This window comes from Suncus etruscus, chromosome 13 (assembly GCF_024139225.1).
Source record: "Suncus etruscus isolate mSunEtr1 chromosome 13, mSunEtr1.pri.cur, whole genome shotgun sequence".
Lineage (NCBI taxonomy): Eukaryota > Metazoa > Chordata > Mammalia > Eulipotyphla > Soricidae > Suncus > Suncus etruscus.
The window spans coordinates 25,932,332-25,949,846 of record NC_064860.1 but is presented as its reverse complement, the minus strand read 5'-3'; the positions used below and the strand labels follow the sequence as shown (position 1 = coordinate 25,949,846).

Below are 17,515 nucleotides of genomic sequence, written 5' to 3'. Positions count from 1 at the left end.
TGTGTTTTCTACCCTAACTGCTCATCTTCTGTTCTTTCTGCATGAATACTAACCCTCTGGTGATCAAAAGGTATGCAATTAGGCTTCAGAGAGTCACAATTATAGCAGGAGTCTGGGGTTAGGAAACAGTAAAATCAACTTCAATTTGGGACTGAACCATAATCTCAGTAACAATTTTCTAAACACTCAAGATAACCCTTTGATCTAATTTAAGAACTGCATCCATCTACATTTTTTATTATATAAAATAAAAGCTCCATATACTTGCAATCTAAAGAGCTATTCCACTGAATAAATAATAGCTGACCTAGTGAAAGGCAATGATCACATTTAGAGACCTGTCATCCCTGCTATTAATGACTCAGTGTCTCTTATTACCCTCCACTAGATCAACAAAGTGGATTCCATGCCTAATCAATAATGGAAAACATTCCATTTGTTTTCAGAGGCTGATCTAGGTTTCAGACAAGCTTGGTTATAGAGTGCTTAATAAGGGATACTCAAAGTACTAAAGTTATTCACAAGACTGTGAGAAAAGTCAAATTTCAGTAGAAATACCTACAGGTAACCAGGGTCTTGCCACTCCATTTAGTTATACTTTCTCTTGGACTGGAGTGTTTCATGATTTGAGTAAAGCCCTAGAGATGTTACGGGGTCTATTTCCAAATTCCAAAAATGTGCACTCTTTGTTTCAACCTTAAAATGTTTATTTTAAATATTAATATACAGATAAACTTATTTCTAAAAACACAACATATACAAGCATTTTAAATTTAGATCTTTTTCAGTGATAACCAGTTGGAGGCTAAGCAATAGTACAGTGAAGGGGTTTGCTTTGAATGCTTCTGAACCAGGTTTGATGCCTGCCTGCCACCCTATATGATTGCCTAATACCACCAGGAGTGAACCCTAAGTTCAGAACCAGAAATAAGTCCTGAATACAGCCAGATGTGGCCCCAAAACAAAACCAAAAACCCAAAGATATTACAGTGGGTAAGGTAATTGCCTTGCACATGGGCATCCAGATTTGGTCTGCAGCAACCCAAATGATCCCCTGAGCACTGCCAAGAATGTTCCCTGAATGCAGAGCCAGGAGTAAACCCTAAGTACAACTGGGTGTGTTCCACCCAAAAAGTACCGTACATTAAACTATACAAATAAAATTTCTGGCTAATAATTGTTTAAATTATGTATTTATTATGTATTATCTGGCATAGTGCTATATAACATCAATCTTTAAAATCAAGTAACATTGATGGGGCTGGAGAGATAGCACATCGGTAGAATGTTTGCCTTGTGCTCAGTCAACCTGGAATGGACCCAGATTTGATCCCCAGCATTCCATATGGTCCCCAGAGCCTGTCAGGGGCGATTTCTAAGTACAGAGCCAGGAGTAACCCCTGAGCACCTTTGGGTGTGGCCCCCCCAAAAATAAAGCAAATAAAATTTAGTATTGGGCTGGAGGAAGAATACAAAGGGCTAGAAGCACATATTTTGTATATGAGAAACGAGAGTTAAATTCTCAACCTTGCTGAGATCACAAGAGTGTAAGACAGGGGCCGGAGAGATAGCATGGAGGTAAGGTGTTTGCCTTTCATGCAGAAGGTCATTGGTTCGAATCCTGGCGTCCCATATGGTTCCCCGTGCCTCCCAGGAGCAATTTCTGAGCCTGGAGCCAGGAGTAACCCCTGAGCACTGCCGGGTGTAACCCAAAAACCATTAAAAAAAAAAAAAAAAAAGAGTGTAAGACAAATAATTTTAATCATTGAGAAATCTCCCAGGTGACAGATATGGATTTATATTAATGTGGGTTGTGTTTTTTTTTTTTTGAAGGGGGCTAGTAGGGGTCACCCTCAGCTGTGCTCAGGATTTATCACCAGCTCTGTGCTCAGAGACCACTTCTGGCAGAAATAGGGACCAGTTAGAATGATGGGGATCAAACCCGGATCGTTCATGTGCAAGGCAAATGCACTATCTGTTGTACTATTTCTCTGGTCCAAGTTCAGTTTTAATAAATTGAATTTGTGGTCAATAAATAAAATTTTTAAGTATTTTTAGATAAAGAGAAAATAATAAAAAGAGGACTCTGAAACCCAACTACAAACATGTTTATAACTATGGTGCTTAAATAAAGGTATTATAAAAAATAATAAGAGTAATAAAAAGAGTATATATGTACAGTCTCAGTGAGGAAAACAAAGAAAAGATATCTCAGGAGAGGGAGATAGAGATGGAGCCATACTCAGCAGTACTCAGGGGCTCTTCCCAGTTGTGTTCAGGAATAACTCTATGTGGTACTTGGGAAATCAGATGTGGTGCTAGAGATTCAAACAAGAAGGTTCTGCAGGATATAAAGCCAGTGTCTTAACCTTTGTACTAACTCTTGGACCCTCAAAAAAATAACTTTTTTGGTGGTACAGAAGATGAAATCCAGGTCTGATGTTTACAAGTCATGTGCCTTACTATTGAATCACATCACATCCTACATATACATTTTTAATTTTAATTAAGCTTCTCTAAGAAACGTATTCCTTCCTATGTTCAGACCCTCAATGTGAAGTCCTACCTTTATATCAACTTACCTGGAGGCAATGAGCCCTTCTGATGGGAGGCATGTTGCAACTGAAGAATATGAAAACAATCATTTAAGCAGTTCATAGTTGCCATAGAAGTAGCTTTAAGCATTAAGAGGTCCTGGTCCAAGGAACTAAGATGGCCAGAAGCAGGAAGGCATTCAATTCGTCTAATTAAATCTCTTTGTTGTCCTTCAGCATGAGACATCATCTGAGAAAAACAAGTCCATATATCCCATTTGATTTCTGTGTAGCATGTACACAAAGTTGTCATTTTAATTATCATTATTAGTTTCTGAGCCATTTTGGGGATAAATCAAACTTAGTACCAAAATAAAATATATCTATTTCATTATCGATTAATAGTACTTATCAACTAATGAAATATGGTCATTTTTATTTAGGAGCAAGAGAACTGAAAAGACAAACAACATAAAGTTATGCGTTATCAACCAGAAAGAACCATCTGCATCATCTGAATAGTAGTAGTAAACATTTCATCCTATAGTAAATTAATCCCAGTCTAGATTTGTAATTACTTCTCTGAATTCTGGTCAGGCTCAGTTTAAAACTAAATCAATAGCATAACCATTTTAACATAGCTGTCACCATGTTAACTGCCCATCTTCACAGCTTCATGACTATTCTCAGAAGAGATGTAAGCCACTGAAGCTGCGAGAACACTGATTTTTGGGCTGAAAACTCTGTGATGCCCTAGGGAGGGGACCAGATCAAGTTCCCTCCCTTATAAAACATCAGCACTATACCAAACCCCACAGCTGCTGCTATACAAAAAATTGTCTTACCAACTTCACTGCTTCACAATTAGTCTGCAGACACCACATTAATGGAACTCCCAGGTACACAGATCTAGAACTCTTGAAACACACAGCCATTCCTGGCTCTGTCCTCAGAAATCTCTCCCGGCAGGCTTGGGGGATATATGGGATGGCCGCACCTAATCTGGGTCCATCCCAGGTCGGCCACGTGCAAGGCAAACGCTCTGCCGATGTGCTATCTCTCTGGCCTGAATCAAAGTTTATTTAAAAAAAAAAAAAACTGAATGGGGGCCAGAGCAATAGCACAGTAAGTAGGACATTTGCCTTGCAATGCAGCCAACCCAGAACCAACCCGAGTTCAATCCCCAGCATTCCATATGGTCCCCTGTGCCTGCCAGTTTCTGAGAGCAATCTCTAAAAGCAGAACCAGGAAAAACCCTAAAGCACTGTTGGGTGTGGCCCAAAACAAAACAAAACAAAACAAAACAGAACAGAATGACTTTACCTGCTACTTCTTTCCAAATTAAACTTTCTGGTTCCATTATGCTACCTAATTTTAGAGATTAGAGCTTTTTTTTTTTTTTTTTTTTTGCCTTGCATGTGACCAACTGGGTTTGATCTTTTTTTTTTGGTTTTGGGGTCATACCCGGCAGTGCTCAAGGGTTACTTCTGGCATTATGCTCAGAAATCACCCCTGGCAGGCACGGGGGCAAACAAAAAAGTGAACAAGTCTAAGAATGAAATATTCTTGATTAGAAAAACGCTAAAATTTAAAGTATAATCCATATGGGATGCCGGGATTCGAACCACCGTCCTTCTGCATGAAAGACAAACGCCCTACCTCCATGCTATCTTTCCAGCCCTGGTTTGATCTTTTTGGTTTTGGTGCCACATCCAGTGGTGCTCAGGGGTTACTCCTGGCTCTGCACTTAGAAATCACTCCTGGTTGGCGCCGGAGAGATAGCATGGAAGTAAGGCGTTTGCCTTGCACGCAGAAGGTCAGCGGTTCGAATCCAGGCATTCCACCCGAGCCTGCCAGGAGCAATTTCTGAGCATAGAGCCAGGAGTAACCACCAAAAACGAAAGGAAGGAAGGAAGGGAGGGAGGGAGGGAGGGAGGGAGGGAGGGAGGGAGGGAGGGAGGGGGGAAGGGAGGAAAGGAAGAAAGGGAAGGAAAGGAAGGAAAGGAAGGAAAGGAAGGAAAGGAAGGAAAAGGAAGGAAAGGAAGGATAGGAAGGAAAGGAAGGAAAGGAAGGAAAGGAAGGAAAGGAAGGAAAGGAAGGAAAGGAAGGAAAGGAAGGAAAGGAAGGAAAGGAAGGAAAGGAAGGAAAGGAAGGAAAGGAAGGAAAGGAAGGGAAAGGAAGGAAAGGAAGGAAAGGAAGGAAAGGAAGGAAAGGAAGGAAAGGAAGGAAAGGAAGGAAGGAAGGAAAGGAAGGAAAGGAAGGAAAGGAAGGAAAGAAGGAAGGAAGGAAAGAGGAAGGAAAGGAAGGAAAGGAAGGAAGGAAGGAAAGGAAGGAAAGGAAGGAAAGGAAGGAAAGGAAGGAAAGGAAGGAAAGGAAGGGAAAGGAAGGAAAGGAAGGAAAGGAAGGGAAAGGAAGGAAAGGAAGGAGAAGGAAGGAAAGGAAGGAAAGGTAAGGAAAGGAAGGAAAGGAAGGAAAGGAAGGAAAGGAAGGAGAAGGAAGGAAAGGAAGGAAAGGAAGGAAAGGAAGGGAAAGGGAAGGAAAGGGGGAAGGAAGGAAAGGAAAGGAAAGAAGGGAAAGGAAGGAAAGGAAGGAAAGGAAGGAAAGGAAAGGAAAGGAAGGAGGAAGGAAAGGAGAAGGAAGGAAAGGAAGGAAAGGAAGGAAAGGAATGAAAGGAAAGGAAAAGGAAGGGAAGGAAGGAAAGGAAGGAAAGGAAGGAAAGGGGAAGGAAAGGAAGGAAAGGGGAAGGAAAGGAAGGAAAGGAAGGAAAGGAAGGAAAGGAAGGGAAAGGAAGGAAAGGAAGGAAAGGAAGGAAAGGGAAGGAAAGGAAGAAAGGAAGGAGAAAGGAAGGAAAGGAAGGAAAGGAAGGAAAGAAGGAAAGGAAGGAAAGATAGAAAGAAAGAAAGAAAGAAAGAAAGGAAAGAAAGAAAGGAAAGAAAGAAGAAAGAAAGAAGAAAGAAAGAAAGAAAGAAAGAAAGAAGAAAGAAAGAAAGAAAGAGAAGAAAGAAAGAAAGAAAGAAAGAAAGAAAGAAAGAAAGAAAGAAAGAAAGAGAAAGAAGAAAGAAAGAAAGAAAGAAAGAAAGAAAGAAAGAAAGAAAGAAAGAAAGAAAGAAAGAAAGAAAGAAAGAAAGAAAGAAAGAAAGAAAGAAAGAAAGAAAGAAAGAAAGAAAGTCACTCCTGGCAAGCACAGGGGATCATATGGGATGCCAGGATTCAACCATTCATCCTGGATCAGCTGCATGCAAGGCAAATGCCCTACTATTGTGCTATCTCTTGGGCCCTGAGTTTGATCTTCTACCCATGGTGGACCTGGGTTTTATTCTCTAGCATCCCATATGGTTCCCAAGCACTGGTAGGCATTTCTTAGCACAGAGACAGGAATAACTCATGGGCACTTTTGGGTATGGTCCAAAATAAAAACAAGCAAACAAAAAAGTGAACAAGTCTAAGAATGAAATATTCTTGACTAGAAAAACGCTAAAATTTAAAGTATAATTATAAGACAATGTTAACATTTGGTGACAGAGCTCTCCAAAGTAAACAAACAAGTAAACTATATATTTAAAACTATGTGATACATTTTCTTTAAATATAAAAATGTCAAGTCTTTCCTTTCGGAGTACATCATTTTTCTAAGGTGTTGGGAATCAAACCCAGGTGCTTATACATGCAAAGAATTTGTTCTACCACTAGGCCTCCATCTCAAGCCCTTAATATCCCCTTTGATAATACATATTCATCAAGAGTATTTTTACTTGAGAAGTAAAAGATACAGATTTCTGGAAAATGACAGTGTACCCTGTCAATGCCTACTGAGTGGATGAACTAAATTTCCTAGAAGAAACTGAGGACTTCTTATATATTCAGATGTCTTTATGCATTAAAAGTTAGCTCAGCATACTAGACTGGAAATATGAGGGTTCCAACAAAATTTTTTAATTTCTTTTTTTTTTTTTTTTTTTGGTTTTTGGGCCACACCCGTTTGACGCTCAGGGGTTACTCCTGGCTATGTGCTCAGAAATCGCCCCTGGCTTGGGGGAACCATATGGGACGCCGGGGGATCGAACCGCTGTCCGTTCCTTGGCTAGCGCTTGTAAGGCAGGCACCTTACCTCCAGCGCCACTGCCTGGCCCCATTTTTTAATTTCTTGACAAAGCCAAGCAGGTACTTTTGTTCATGTTAATGAATTTTATACTCACTTCTCTGACTTCCACAAGATGGTCAGGAGGTAAGTGGGCTCTTTTGCCCACTGATTGTAGTTTGAACAAAGAAATGGCGTTTTGACTTGGTCGCCTCTGGGATATAGGAGAATTACCACTAGATGCAAGTGAGAAGCTCCGTGACTTCAGAGGAGGGTTATTCTATTAGACAAAACGACAAAACAACTTATTCCTTTGAAAATTTCAGGCTCTCTAATCTCAATTTATCATACATTTGAGGCTTATATATGAACAGTTTTAAAAATTAAATTAACCGGGGCCGGGCGGTGGCGCTGGAGGTAAGGTGCCTGCCTTGCCTGCACTAGCCTAGGACGGACCGCGGTTCGATCCCCCGGCGTCCCATATGGTCCCCCAAGAAGCCAGGAGCAACTTCTGAGCGCATAGCCAGGAGTAACCCCTGAGCATCACAGGGTGTGGCCCAAAAACCAAAAAAAAAAAAAAAAAAAAAAATTAAATTAACCACAGGACTGAGTCTAGAATGTTTCTGAAAACAAAAATATAAGAAATTCAAGTTTAAGCATTTCAATCATACCAGAGCATGCATGAAGCTGACATTTTAAAAATTCTAGGTGTGTGCTATTAAAACATTTTTTTCACACCATATAAATAATAAAAAAATTCTAATTTCGGGGCCGGAGAGATAGCATGGAGGTAAAGCGTTTGCCTTTCATGCAGGAGGTCATCGGTTCGAATCCCGGCGTCCCATATGGTCCCCCATGCCTGCCAGGAGCAATTTCTGAGCCTGGAGCCAGGAATAACCCCTGAGCACTGCCGGGTGTGACCCAAAAACCAAAAAAAAAAAAAAAAAAAAATTCTAATTTCAAAATCTAAAACATACTACAGAATAAAACACATTTAATAATATTTATCATAATAAATTTTCTCATATATTTAGAATAAACTAGTAGTTTCTATTTCAATAACTGTTTAGATTGAAAGTCCAGAATAAATGAATTCCCAGCAACAGAAAATATATTAGTATTTGCCCTATGCTTGGGAAGGAGAAAATATAGAATGAACTGTTTATGTATATGGTTTAGGGAAACCAGGAAAAATATCTGGAATTAGATCATTGTAATGGCTACCCAATCTTGTGAATATATGAAAAAACATGGAATTGTACCACTTAGAAGGTCAAATTTTATAATGTGTATATAATTGTAAAAGATAACTTTACAAGTTCTCTCCCCATTTTGTGCCTTAATACAAGAATCTACATACCTTCCCAATGGCTTCAGTGTGGTGTTGCGTACAAATCTGAAGTCTGCTAACCCAATGTTGTCGCTCTTTAGCATCTGTAGCTAATAAAAGGAATCTAAAAGTTATTTATTGCTTATGTTTATTTTTGAAACACAGTAAGTTATCTATCGCATTATATTACAAGTCACTAAAAATCAGAGATTAGTCCTATTCTACTTAAAGCAAATACTTCTGAATGAAGAGAGTTAAGCAAGAGCACAGGCATATGATGATATTACATAGGTAATACAGAGCTAGCAGTGGTTATATCATAACATGAGTAAGTTATATGCACCTATTGTATATGACACTAGAAATGTTTTAAGTTTTGGGGCCAGAGGGATAGCACAGCAGTAAGGCATTTGCCTTGCAAGCAGTCAATCCAGGACCAATGGTGGTTCAAATCCAGGCATCCCAGAGGATCCCCCGTGCCTACCAGGAGCGATTTCTGAGCAAAGAGCCAGGAGTAACCCCTGAGCATTGCCGGGTGTGACCCAAAAACCAAAAACCCAAAATAATAATAATAATAATAATAATAATAAAGTAAAAAAGAATAATAAATGTTTTAAGTCTTATTTAAAAAATCACATATGAAGAATTTGCTATGTCTCCAGTACTTGTAGATCTCCAGTTGAACACTATCATGATTTTATGTCCACTAATTTTTTAAAAAAAAAATCAAACTTCTATACAAAGCAATTTATCTAACTACAAATTAAACTTAATTTTAATAAATACAAGCATCTCATTAAGCCAATTATGTAAATTAATCACTGAAACGCCACAAAGTAACCCTGCAAACAGATTCAATAAAAGTGTACAATGTAATGCATACATATTTTTATTATTATTTAATGAAGTCTATATTTTAGATTTTAACATGGCCCATTATGTATATATTTTGGTTGGGTGTGCTAGGGTTTGAACCCAGGGCCTCAAACATGCAAAGCATGCGCTCGCTCTACCATGAAGTTATGTCCCTGGACAGAGGGCCAATATTAACTTAAACAGATTTCCTCATTGTACTACTTTAAAACAATCTGCTCAAGATTTCATAAATTCTTGGGGGCAGGAGAGATAGCATGGAGGTAAGAAATTTGCCTTTCATGCAGAAGGATGGTGGTTCGAATCCTGGCATCCCATATGGTCCCCCGAGCCTGCCAGGGGGTGATTTCTGAGTGTAGAGCCAGGAATAACCCCTGAGTGCTGCCGGTGTGACCCAAAAAGATTTCATAAATTCTTAAAGCAAACACAGATTTTAGTTCCTAATTCAAAAAACCAAATGAAAGCAAGGTAGTACACCAACTTCTCATGGGAATAAGAAAATCACACTAGTAATTCTCGCATCTTAGGCATACCTCTGAGTTTATAATGTTCCCCACTGGCAGCATTTACAGTGAAGGTGTGAGAGTCTTCATCACTCGGTGATATTACAGCTCCTGCAAGCTGCAAAGTACCTCTGGGCTTCTGATTTCTAGACTGCTCATTCACAAAGTACTCCAAGAGCCCAGCTTCATTATTTAAAACAAAAAACCTGTAATGATTTTTAAAAAGAAAGTCATAATTTTTAAATACATCCCCCCAGCAAAAATGGAAGCTAACTAAATTTCAAACAATATACTTATAATGCTTTGGAGGTTTGCTACTAAAAATTCAGAAGCATTCAAGACATATTTAAAATTTCTTGGCAGTAAAGGTTATTGAATAATTGCGTAAGTTTAATTAAATACATAAAACCTTCAGCTGAAGAAAGGCATTTAGTAGGGAAACATATGAGATGAGGCCAAAAGGAAACAGATACAGTATCCTGGCAGATGAAGAGTTCTCTCCAGAATTCTTTTACAGAGTTAAGCTGTCTTAAGACAAATGGTAAAGAGAAAGCTTATTTAAAATTTATTGGGAACACATAAAAAAAAATGAATTATGAATTCATGAATTATGCGTGGGAAGCTAACAAAATGCTAGATAAGTGAATCTCTGACAAGATTTAATCAATGAAACAGACAATAAGAATTCCACAGTAGACAGATTTTGTAGGAAGATCATTAAATAGGTCACAATTAATAGATTACTTATCCTGTTTAAAAATGAAAGACTGCAACTGGAGACACACAAATGTAAGAAACTTGAAACTAAATGATGAGATCCTGATACACTTTGGAAAAGAACTTGAGGTTCTGATTTGGCTAAAGATTAATCTAAGAAAAAATATTAATTTAGGGGCTGGAGAGATAGCATGGAGGTAGGTGTTTGCCTTTCATGCAGAAGGTCATTGGTTCAAATCCTGGCATCCCATATGGTCCCCGTGCCTGCATCATCCTGACTCTTATATAGGATATGGACATATTCCGAGATCCTTGGCTACAAAAACCTGACACCAACAACAGTGACTGTGTGTAAAATAAAAGTGTATTGGCACTACAGATAATGACTTGGGTTGGACAACCAATATGCCTGAAGCCTAGAGTTGGTCTTATGCCAGAAAATTTCAGGGATAAGGTCTCCTTGTATTTAGGCCAAGGCTTTTTCTTTCCATGTTCCCTATATTGTGCTGGGCCTATGCAAACAATTTGCACACTAACACAGTCTTTGCTGTGCTCCTTTGACTCATTCTTAATGAATTATTGTATTATGATCAATTGTGTCAACAATACTACAGCTTTTAATCTTAAGTGAGTTGCATAAATTATGTGGCTTTGGATTGCTTTGTGTAAGAAATATTATAATGTACTACAATCTGGGGCTCGAGGGACAAAGTAAATGTACATGTTAAAATAAATTTAAATAAATGCTTGCCTGAAAAAAAAATTGAAAATAAAAATCAAAATGCTAATTGTTTGTTTGTTTATTTGTTTGTTTTGGTTTTAGGGTCACACCTGGCAGCGCTCAGGGGTTACTCCTGGCTCTATGCTCAGAAATCGCTCCTGGCAGGCACAGGGGACCATATGGGATGCTGGGATTTGAACCACCATCCTTCTGCATGCAAGGCAAATGCCTTACCTCCATGCTATCTCTCTGGCACCCAAAATGCTAATTTTTTCCAAAATAAGAAAGGTAATCTTGGGCCGGGTAGGTGGCGCTGGAGGTAAGGTGTCTGCCTTGCAAGCGCTAGCCAAGGAAGGACCACGGTTCGATCCCCCGGCGTCCCATATGGTCCCCCCAAGCCAGGGGCGATTTCTGAGCACATAGCCAGGAGTAATCCCTGAGAGTCAAACGGGTGTGGCCCAAAAACCAAAAAAAAAAAGAAAGGTAATCTTTGGAACACAGTCTACAACTTCACTCCATAGAGTAAAGTATTATCAAAAGCAAATTTAATCTAAAAAATATTCTATGAAGTATTTTTTTAGGATGAGTAAAAGAACTTATGAAAACTGTGGTTGGAAAGGCAACCACTTGTTTCATTCTGACCACCCACCACTCTCATTGCTTAGCATTTACAGAACTTCTAAATAATGCAGAGAGTGATCCTACATTAAGAAATTAAGAGTTGGGCCCGGAGAGATAGCACAGTGGCGTTTGCCTTGCAAGCAGCCGATCCAGGACCAAAGGTGGTTGGTTCGAATCCCGGTGTCCCATATGGTCCCCCGTGCCTGCCAGGAGCTATTTCTGAGCAGACAGCCAGGAGTAACCCCTGAGCATTGCCGGGTGTGGCCCAAAAACCAAAAAAAAAAAAAAAAAAAAAGAAATTAAGAGTTAAAAAAAAAAAAAGAAATTAAGAGTTGGGGCCGGAGAGATAGCATGGAGTTAAGGCATTTGCCTTGCATGCAGAAGGATGGTGGCTCAAATTCCGGCATCCCATATGGTCCCCCAGAGCCTGCCAAGAGCAATTTCTGAGCATAGAGCCAGGAGGAACCCCTGAGCACTGCTGGGTGTGACCCAAAAACAAAAAAAAAAAAAAAAAAAAAGAAAAGAAAAGAGGGGCTGGAGAGATAGCATGAAGGTAAGGCGTTTGCCTTTCATGCAGGTCATTGGTTCGAATCCTGGTCCCCCGAGCCTCACAGGAGTGATTTCTGAGCATAGAGCCAGGAGTAACCCAAGTGCCACCGGGTGTGACCCCCCCCCCAAAAAAAAAAAAAAAAGAAAGAAAAGAAAAGAAATTAAGAGTTGATGGGGCCAGCGCGATAGCACAGCAGTAGGGCATTCCTTGCATGCGGCTGACCCAGGATGGACCTGGGTTTTGTCCCGGGCATCCCATATGGTCCCCCAAGCTAGGAGCAATTTCTGAGCACATAGCCAAGAGTAACCCCGAGCATCACTGGGTATGACAAAAAAAGAAAAAAAAAAAAAAAGTAGAGTTGAAAGTGGAAGGGGGCAGAGTCAAGAAAGCATCTTGCTATTGCATACTTAGCTAGAGCAGTACATTTCAGAGCAAGAAGTAAGAGTATACCCATGAGATTTTTTCCAAGCTGCTCTAAGTTTCTAATGGGCCAAAAAAATCTAAAAAAAAAGAAAAAAAGAATAAAAAAATGGCCTATAGAACCACACCCACAAATGTAGTCACCATGTTTACACCAGGCCATCTATATAGACTCACTCTCTTCTTGAACAAGATGTAAACCAAGCCATGAAAAATCATGGGCACACCAGCCACACAACAGCAAACTGGCCATCTCAGAAGGATAGGGTGGGCCAAACCCGGCCCTGCTGTAGTCACACTGGCTGCATCTATTACCCAGAATCACCATTTTTGCTGATGGCCCTGCCTCAGCACCCTTCTATGATTCTCTTTGGGGACATCAATCTAACCAAACTTCAGGTATGCCAGTATTTGGACAGGTATCACCAGGGTTTTTGAACCAAGTGCAGGTACCCTCTCCTCCCACCCCCATCTTCCTTCTTCCAGCAGCTGCGTACACGTCCCCTAAAAGTCACAGTATCAGTAATAGTGCTATGAATTTCTGGACAACTTCATTTATTTGATGCTGTCATCCCTATAGGAACATACCAATTTAACAGAATAAACAGCTAACAACAAGAACTTATTAATCCTTCTACCATTGTATTAATAACTTCATTTGAGATACAATAATTTTCACAACTGTGCTTGCTAGTGTACTTTTTTAAATTTTCTTCTCTTCCTTTTTCTTTTTTCTATTCTTCTTTTTTAATAATTTTAATAATAATTGCTCTCATCTGTAAACATACTATGACTCAGGGGTGGCGAACAAGTTCAACACAAAGAGCCAAAATTTTAAACTGTGAAAGTCAAGAGAGCCACACCACGCAGTGACCTGCCAAAACAGACAAACACTCACACAAAAGCATCTCATTTTAACAATAATCTATTAAACACATATTGCATTTTGCCATTTTGAGTGAGGGTAAAAATCCTGTTCGCCACCCCTGAACTATGTAATATTCTTTTTAAATAAAACTTAAAACATATTTTTTAAAGGATCATGTGAAACTATTTAAATATCTGGCACAGATGTAGTACTAATGATTATTCACATTTTACCAGTAGCATAGGGACAAAAGGCAGGTATGCAAGAAACTGAGTGACTAAATCTACGTCCAACAACAAGATCGGTTTCTTTTTTATCATTCAGTTTTAATGTTCCATGCTGAGAGCCCAGTAAATCTGTTAAACCACAAGACTTCCTGGCTGGCTGATAAAAATGAAAGAGAGGGGCCGGGTAGGTGGCGCTGGAGGTAAGGTGTCTGCCTTGCAAGCGCTAGCCAAGGAAGGACCGCGGTTCGATCCCCCGGCGTCCCATATGGTCCCCCCAAGCCAGGGGCGATTTCTGAGCACATAGCCAGGAGTAACCCCTGAGCATCAAACGGGTGTGGCCCAAAAACCAAAAAAAAAAAAAAAAAAAAAAAATGAAAGAGAGATTTTTCTAAAATGGGTCTACACCAATCAACTTGAGACCTCTCTGATGTGCAAGTTAATAAAGGCTGTGTTTATGGGGCTGGGCGGTGGCGCTAGAGGTAAGGTGCCTGCCTTGCCTGCGCTAGCCTAGGACAGACCGCGGTTCAATCCCCCGGCGTCCCATATGGCCCCCCAAGCCAGGAGCGACTTCTGAGCGCATAGCCAGGAGTAACCCCTGAGCGTCACCGGGTGTGGCCCAAAAACCAAAAAAAAAAGGCTGTGTTTAGATGGGCTATCTTCACAAATTTTTCAGTATCTCTAAAACTGGCCTCTAACACAGCTGTTAGGATTACAAAGGTAAGAGCCCTGCCTATCCAAGAATTGTCCCTTGATCTGGCCAACTCCCCAAACAGTGGCCACAGGACCTTCACTATATCATAACACAGCACCTGCCTATTCTCCCTATAATATCTAGCTGTCATTAATATGAAATGCCACTTTAACAAACACAAAATCTTATAATCTTGGGTATATTTTGGGGCCTTCTTATGTTTCATTTCTTTTTTTTTTTTCTTTTTTTTTTTTTTTTTTTTGTGGTTTTTGGGTCACACCCGGCAGTGCTCAGGGGTTACTCCTGGCTTCATGCTCAGAAATTGCTCCTGGCAGGCACGGGGGACCATATGGGACGCCGGGATTTGAACGGATGACCTTCTGCATGAAAGGCAAACGCCTTACCTCCATGCTATCTCTCCGGCCCCTTATGTTTCATTTCTGAGATCTTCCCAATAACATTTAATACAATTACATAAATGAGAGATAAGAGGGATGGTAAGAGGTTAAGCATCAGTCTTGCATGGGGCTACAACATGTTTCTGATCCCAGCACCCCATATGGTCTCTAAGCACCTCAGGATGTGGCCCCTAAATACAGAACCAAGTATTGCTGAACAAAATTGTTGATTAAGTACCACCCGACCCTCCAAAAATAAAAGTTGAGTGCTGGGGGATAAAAGGTGGTTGGTTCGAATCCCGGTGTCCCATATGGTCCCCCGTGCCTGCCAGGAGCTATTTCTGAGCAGACAGCCAGGAGTAACCCCAGAGCACCGCCAGATGTGGCCCCCCAAAAAAAAAAAAGTTAACCTAGTTTCCTTTTAAGAAAGAGAACATGGAGGAAAGCAGAGCAGCCAGGAGGACCCCCTTCCCCCCCAGAAAAAAAAAAAAAAGAAAAGAAAAAGAGAACATAGGTTAGAAAGACAGTACAGCAGGCAGGGCTCTTGCCTTGCACACAGCTGAGCCAGGTTCAATCCCCAGAATCGCATATGGTACCCAAGGCCCACCAGAAATAAACCCTGAAGGAAGAAACAGAAGTAAGCCTTAGACACTACTGGAGAAAGGGGGGGGGGGGAGAGAGAGAGGAGAGGAGAGGAGAGGAGAGGAGAGGACAGGAGAGGAGAGGAGAGGAGAGGAGAGAGGAGAGAGGAGAGAAGAGAGAAGAGAGAGAGAGGAAGAGAGAGAGAGAGAGAGAGAGAGAGAGAGAACACAAAAAACAGCACTAGCAGAGCAGCCAGAGTGATAGCACAGTGGTAAGGCGTTTGCCTTGCACATGGCCAATACAGGACGGACCCCGGTTCAAAACCCGGCATCCAATATGGTCCCCCAAGCTGCCAGGAGTGATTTATGAGTGCCACCAGGTGTGACTCAAAAACCAAAAAAATAAATAAAAGTACTAGCAGAAATGTGACAATGTATCTCAAACTTAATGATTTTATGTCTGGGATGAAATCATATGTGGGTAGTATGCTCTCTATCCCTAGTTCATCTGTATGATTACTTAAATAACATGTCTTCAATAAAAAAGAAAATCTGAGTTGGAAAATCACAAAATAAAATGGTTCCCTTAATTCAGCTTTCTTTTAAAATGTAGATGGTGGGGAGGGCTTGCCTTGCACACAGCACATCTGGATTCAATCCTCAGCATCCCATATGGTACCTGACCACCTGACATCAATTACAATCCTCTGAACACCACCAGCAATGACTCCTGAGTGCAGAGACAAGAATGAGCCCTAGTGCTCGCTTCGGCAGCACATATACTAAAATTGGAACGATACAGAGATTAGCATGGCCCCTGCGCAAGGATGACACGCAAATTCGTGAAGCATTCCATATTTAAAAAAAAAAAAAGAATGAGCCCTAAACACTACTGGGTATGACTCAAACAAAACTAAAATAAAAATGTCGGTTGGGAGATAAAACAACGAGTAAAGTATCTGCTTTGCATATGGTCCACCCAAGTTGAATCCCAGTACCCTATATGGTTCCCTAAGCACTGTCAAGAGTAATCCCTGAGCACAGAGCCAGAAAAAACCTGAGCAACCTCTGAGTTAGGCCCAAAAATTAAAAAAAAAAAAAAAAAAAAAAAAGGGGGGCCGGAGAGATAGCATGGAGGTAAAGCGTTTGCCTTTCATGCAGGAGGTCATCGGTTCGAATCCCGGCGTCCCATATGGTCCCCCGTGCCTGCCAGGAGCAATTTCTGAGCCTGGAGCCAGGAATAACCCCTGAGCACTGCCTGGTATGACCCAAAAACCAAAAACCAAAAAAAAAAAAAAAAAACTGGACTAATTAATTGCAACGCCAGGGATTAAACCCAGGTCTCATGAATGGAAGGTATGTTTCTCTACCACTGAGATATACCTGGCTGGCCCCTACTTGTTTTCCTTTTACTTATGTTTCTTTGAGGGAGGGAGAACTGGAAAAGTGCTCTTTGCTCTTTTCACATAAATGAGGAATCATTCCCATCTCAGCATTCATATCCAACTTTGACCTTTCTTATCTCTTCCAACATATTACATGCCTAATGGAACTTCAAAGAAGTTGGGCTGGAGAGATAGCATAGTGGTAGGGTGTTTGCCTTGAACGCAGCCAATCCAGGATGGATGGTAGTTCGAATCCCGGCATCCCATATGATCCCCTGTGCCTGCCAGGAGTGATTTCTGAGCACAGAGCCAGGAGTAACCCTGAGCACTGCTGGCTGTGGAGGAAGGAAGGGAGAGAGGGGGAGAGAGAAGCGGGGGAGGGGAGGGGGAAAAGAAGCAGGGGGGTGGGAGAGAAAGACAGAGAGAGAGAGAGAGAGAGAGAGAGAGAGAGAGAGAGAGAGAGAGAGAGAGAGAGAGAGAGAGAGAACGTAATCCAAACTCTTTTTTTTTTTTTTTTTGGGTTTTTGGGCCACACCCGGCAGTGCTCAGGGGTTACTCCTGGCTATGCGCTCAGAAGTCGCTCCTGGCTTGGGGGACCATATGGGACGCCGGGGGATCGAACCGCGGTCCTTCCTTGGCTAGCGCTTGCAAGGCAGACACCTTACCTCCAGCGCCACCTACCCGGCCCATGTAATCCAAACTCTTAAGACAATCATTTACAAGAATGCTTAAAGATTGTCCTAAAACCAGTTAAATAGGGGAGGGAAAAAAAAAAAACCAGTTAAATAATATTATATACCATGTTATAGTCAGTAAGGAAAACAAATTCAGCCCTTACTATATCATCACAACCCAAAATAGAAGGTTTTAAATATTGGCACCAGAGAAATACTATAGCATATATACAGTGTTTGCCTTGCATGTGGCTGACCCAAGTTCAGTCCCCAGTACCTCAGATGGCCCCCTGAGCCCCACCAGGAGTGATCCCTGAGAGATAAGCCAGGAGTAGCCCTGAGCA

The 17,515-nt window shown here is 41.0% G+C and overlaps 1 protein-coding gene and 1 non-coding gene across 2 annotated transcripts in view; one reads left to right on the top strand and one right to left on the bottom strand.

Moving 5' to 3' along the window:
- OSBPL11 (oxysterol binding protein like 11) overlaps positions 1–17,515 on the bottom strand; it is a 70,554-nt gene that overhangs the window by 30,202 nt on the left and 22,837 nt on the right. Inside the window, 4 exon segments of the mRNA XM_049785890.1 lie at positions 2,583–2,784; positions 6,731–6,892; positions 7,973–8,052; positions 9,349–9,524. Of these exon segments, the coding sequence (XP_049641847.1) occupies positions 2,583–2,784; positions 6,731–6,892; positions 7,973–8,052; positions 9,349–9,524 (620 nt within the window).
- LOC126026735 (U6 spliceosomal RNA) lies at positions 15,871–15,974 on the top strand. The gene has a single exon (XR_007501955.1). It is a non-coding gene; the product is annotated as a U6 spliceosomal RNA (small nuclear RNA).